This window comes from Orycteropus afer, unplaced genomic scaffold (assembly GCF_000298275.1).
Source record: "Orycteropus afer afer isolate SDZICR_OR568_19922 unplaced genomic scaffold, OryAfe1.0 scaffold00021, whole genome shotgun sequence".
Lineage (NCBI taxonomy): Eukaryota > Metazoa > Chordata > Mammalia > Tubulidentata > Orycteropodidae > Orycteropus > Orycteropus afer.
The window spans coordinates 10,196,337-10,201,253 of NW_006921608.1; the positions used below are offsets into that span (position 1 = coordinate 10,196,337).

The window sequence follows — 4,917 nt, forward strand, 5'->3', positions numbered from 1 at the left end:
TGGAAATAGAAATACCATTTGATCCAGCCATTCCATTACTAGGTATATATCCAAAAGAAGTGAGAGTCATGACAAGAATGGACATTTGTACACCCATGTTCATCGCAGCACTATTTATGATAGCAAAAAGTTGGAAACACAACTGAGGAATGGATAACCAAACTGTGGAATATACACACAATGGAATAATGTGCAACCCTAAAGAATAATGCAGAATCTGCAAAACACTGCATAATGTGGATAAACTTGGAGGACATTATGCTGAGTGAAATAAGTCAATCACAGAAGGACAAATACTGTATTAGTCCGTTATTTTAAAGGGTCAAGGAACGGTTTATATATGGAAGGAAATTTTCTTTGTTGGTTACCAGGGGTGGGAGGGGAGGGTAGCAAACACTGTTAGATAGGTAGAGATAAGTATTGATTTGGGTGAAGAGAAGGGCAATGTACCGAATGTGAGTGATCAACATGATGGCATTGAGGAAGAGGAAGATAGAGAGAGGTACGTGGGAGGTGCAGACAACAAAGATGAACCCTTTTGCACATACAGTACTGCGTTGTCAGTGAAGGCAAACACGGGTATACGAGTGGATAGATGGGTGAACAGGCTGAACTATTAGGTATGTCTGTGCAGCAGGGAGTGTACCCAAGACCATGTATATGGTTGGCAGACAATGGTTCTACAAGTGTATTTTTATGTTCTGTAAGTATTCCCAGGTAGATAGTAGAGCTGATAAGGGATAAGGTTGTAGTCACTTCTTGGCCACAGCCAGCTACCCAGAGAGAGCGAGTAGTTGAACCTGTGAATGTCAACCAACTCATACTTCCCTTAAGCAGAGAAAGAATTGGAGGCTTCTTTATTTATTTTGTTCTGAATCAAAAATATGTCATAAACAATAGAAAACATTGCATTATGGAATAAAACATTATCCCTGCTTTTTAGCAGTAGATAATAGATTAGATATCTATAATGTGTACATTAATGGGGGAGGGATGCATGTAAGTGCTTGTTGGAGTGACTAGGAAGGAGAAGTGTGTTTATTCTGCAATAGGCAGCTTTGAGAAGATGACATTTGAATAAAACCATGACAGTAGGTAAGAGGAAGAGGGAGCAACAACATGGAAATAGGGAGGGGACATATAAGAAAAGGTTTAAGAAATAGTGACTAAGCAGATTTAAAGTAGATGATTAGAAGAGGAGAATAATGTCACTGAATATGAAAAATTAAGCTAATGCCACCGCTGTGAAGGTTCTTGGATGCCATGCCAAATACTTGGATTTGATGTTCTTTGCTTGAATCTTCTGACTAATGGGTTTGTTTGGTTAGTAGGATATGAGAATAAATGCAGTGGTGGTATAAAGAAGGATTGAAGTAGGTTAAGTATAGAGAGTAGAAGAATATGTTAGAGGTTATGTTTTGTATATTTATCAGTAATTTTTAGTGTATGTTGCCATACATTGAACTCTAATAGTTTGGCTTTTAAAATGGAAAATAAGGATTGGATGCAAAGGTGAAAACTAACTGATTTTGAAGGAGGAATCCATGCAGAACCCCAAAGTTTTTTTGTCATGGTTACTGGGGACAGTGATCTGTTAAGTCAGGTAGAAAGCAGGTTTGGGGAGAACATGAGCTGACATTGGAAAATCCCAAGTGGACATACTAAACGAGCAAGTGTACATGTGAAATACTCACTGTCATCGAGTTGAGTCCGACTCATAGCGACCCCTCCTTGGGTTTCCAAGGCAGTATCACTACAGAAGTAGATTGCCCAGTCTTCCTTCTGAGGAGTGGCTGGTGGGTTTGAACCGCCAGCCTTCTGGTTAGCAGTCAAATAAATGCCTTAGGCACTATGCCACCAGAGCTCCCTAGTATAGATGTTAGAACTGTGTAATCTTCATAAAAGTGATAGTTGCTGTGGGGGATGAGAGAATAGAGCACAAATGGCTGAGGACTAGATTTGGAAAAATTGGGGGATTTTAGGAGGGAGTGAAAATTAAGTTAAGGATATTGGAGGTACATTTGAAGATAAAATAGTAATAACCAATAATAATAGATAACATTTATTAAATACATGTTATTTGCTAGGAATTGTGGAAGAAAAGCATTTTAAATTAATACCGCATTTAATTCTCACCACAATTCTATAATTAGTAATTACAGACTATTACTATTCTATATCTGGAAAGTGTTAGAACTTAGATTCAACTCAAGTAGTGTGACTCCTGAGCCGTTCCTGGGGTATTCTTTAGTGTCAAGAAGGCCAAGAAAAGAGAGCGTAGTTTATAAAGAAAAAGGGGTAGCTTTTTTCTTTAAATGAATTATGAAACGAGAAACAACACCAGAGTAATAGTGATTACCTTTGGGTGGCGGGTATTTTATAGTAAAACAAAATTAGGCTTTTTTTAAAATCATGAACATGTATTTCTTTTATAACTAGAAAGGAAAATAATAGATGTTTTTATGAACAATTTTTCTCATTTTAGGGATGCGAGAGGGATGACCCCATTTATGTCAGCTGTTAGTGGCCGAGCTTATCCTGCTGCAATTACTATCTTAGAAACAGCCCAGAAAATTGCAAAAGGTAAGTTTATTTTAAGTTCTAAATAGAGTTGTTTATTTTTTAATTTGAATAGATCCTTGTCTGTGTTGTTGTTATTTGCCCCCCAGTCAGCTCTGACTCATAGCGACCTTCTGTGTAATGGAAAAAACCATTGCCTGGTCCAATGCCAGCTTGATAGTAGTTGGTGTATTTGAGTCCATCTTTGTGGCTGTTGTGTTAATTCGTCTCATTAAGGGTTTCCCTCATCTTCCCTGACTCTCTACTTTATGACTCTCCTAATTATTCAAACCTCATTTCTTTACGTGTAAATAATATAATTGTATATTATTATGATAATAACCAAAAAAACCAAACTCACTGCTGTTGAATCAATTCTGACTTGGCACATAACAACAACAATAATCTGTATGGAAGTAGATTGCCCAGTCTTCTTTCCAAGGAGCGGCTGGTGGGTTTGAACCACCAGCCTTCTGGTTAGTATTCAAATGCTTTAGGCATTACACCACCAGAGCTCCTGATTTGCATATAAGTACATGCATATTTATGTAAAATTCATGTGTTTATACTTTTCTCAAGCATACTGTATCATCCAACTATCAAAAAGCAGCTGATAAAAATTTCTGAAGATACTTTTAAGTTAAAAAAAAGTCATAATGGATCATATAATACCTAATCTTTTCAAAACAAAGAGGATCATTCATAGAGCTGGCATTGGTCAACTGAGGGTAATGATAAAATCTTACTGAAATAGTAGGCACATGTCTTACTGTAGTCACATCTGACTTGAAATTCCTTCTCTATAGAAAACATTAAGAAGTATCTATTTCTGCTTTCCAGCCTTTAAGAGATTAAAGTAGAAATCTTTTAAAAACACTGGTGATAGATATTTTATGACATTGTCTATAATTTACTACAGAAAGTTAGCATTTCAGTCTTAACTGCTTAATGTAGCATGTATTTACATGAAACATGTTTTTAATGATTCAGATGGCTAACATGTAGTGTGTTAGTATCACCTTAATATTTTTGAATTATGATGATACTACAATCATGCTCTGCCTTACTTTGTTCCAAAATTGGGTAAATTTCCTTGTCTGGTGACTATCAATTTTAAAAAATCAAAAAATCATATGTAGTAGTTTATGATTTACATTTGTATATGTCAGAGCTTTTCCATATGAGGAAAGTGGATGACTGTGACTAAGTCCTTTTCTGATACATGATCTTCTGTTTTCTTGCCCTTTTTAGCTGAAGTATCCTCAAGTGAAAAAGAGGAAGATGTGTTTATGGGAATGGTGTGCCCATCAGGTACCAACCCTGATGATTCGCCTTTGTATGTCTTATGTTGTAATGATACCTGCAGTTTTACATGGACTGGAGCAGAGCACATTAACCAGGTGCATTATTTTACATTCTGTATTTTGCTATCTTTAGGGTTCCTTCCTCTCACTCCCCCTGGACCATCACTAGAGTACAAGTTTTCAGCTTTAGCAATTGCAAGTCTACTGTTTCCCTTTATTCTGAGTGATAAAATTCTCCAAAGAGCTAAAGGAGTTGCTTTTTAAATTAAATATGTGATATTATGATACTTGGAAAATCTTCACTGGGTAATATAATCTGATCCACATAACTCCTGATGGACCTTTTATAAGGAGAATGCCTATTTTCCAGATGATATACACCCCCCCACACACACACACATGATATTTTATTTCCTTTTGTAATAGGTAAAATGTGTATTATATTCATGATATCCTTCTGTGACTTTGTTTCTTGGAGCACAACATTAATTTTACTCTGCTACTGTAGTGATTGAATTGTTTTTAGAAAATATAATAAATCCTCCTTATTATAAACTACCTAAATATTTAAAATCTTTTTAAAATATACCATTGTGATTTTAGGATATTTTCGAGTGTCGAACTTGTGGCTTGCTGGAGTCACTTTGTTGTTGTACGGAATGTGCACGGGTTTGTCATAAAGGTCATGATTGCAAGTGAGTACACGTCTAGTTTTCTTCAGCTTAACATTAATAAACTGCTTAGATTTATATTGCTGTACTGAAATAATCTATGCTAAGTCATGTTTTATTTATAATTTAAAAGCATGAAGTTTTCGTAAAGTTGCCCTTTTTGAGTCAGTTTATAAGTAAAAGTGTAGTTCTTGATTTAAAGTATACTTTGAAATGTTTGATTTTTGCTAGTTGTAGCATAAACACTCTTTAAATAAAACTAGGTTAATGTGCTGAGAAACATGTACTCTCCTACATTGTAACTGGGATCACATTACTCCTTTGAGGGGACAGCTACAGAAGGCTTTTATCTGGATTCCCCAGCCAAAGTCTTAGGTCCCCAG

The 4,917-nt window shown here is 35.9% G+C and overlaps 1 protein-coding gene across 1 annotated transcript in view; it reads left to right on the forward strand.

The window, feature by feature from the left end:
* The window catches only part of UBR5 (ubiquitin protein ligase E3 component n-recognin 5), a 186,528-nt gene that overhangs the window by 133,605 nt on the left and 48,006 nt on the right, over positions 1-4,917 (forward strand). Inside the window, exons 26-28 of the mRNA XM_042783640.1 lie at positions 2,486-2,583; positions 3,811-3,959; positions 4,467-4,558. Coding sequence (XP_042639574.1) covers positions 2,486-2,583; positions 3,811-3,959; positions 4,467-4,558 — 339 coding nt within the window. The remainder of the gene's footprint in view (positions 1-2,485; positions 2,584-3,810; positions 3,960-4,466; positions 4,559-4,917) is intronic.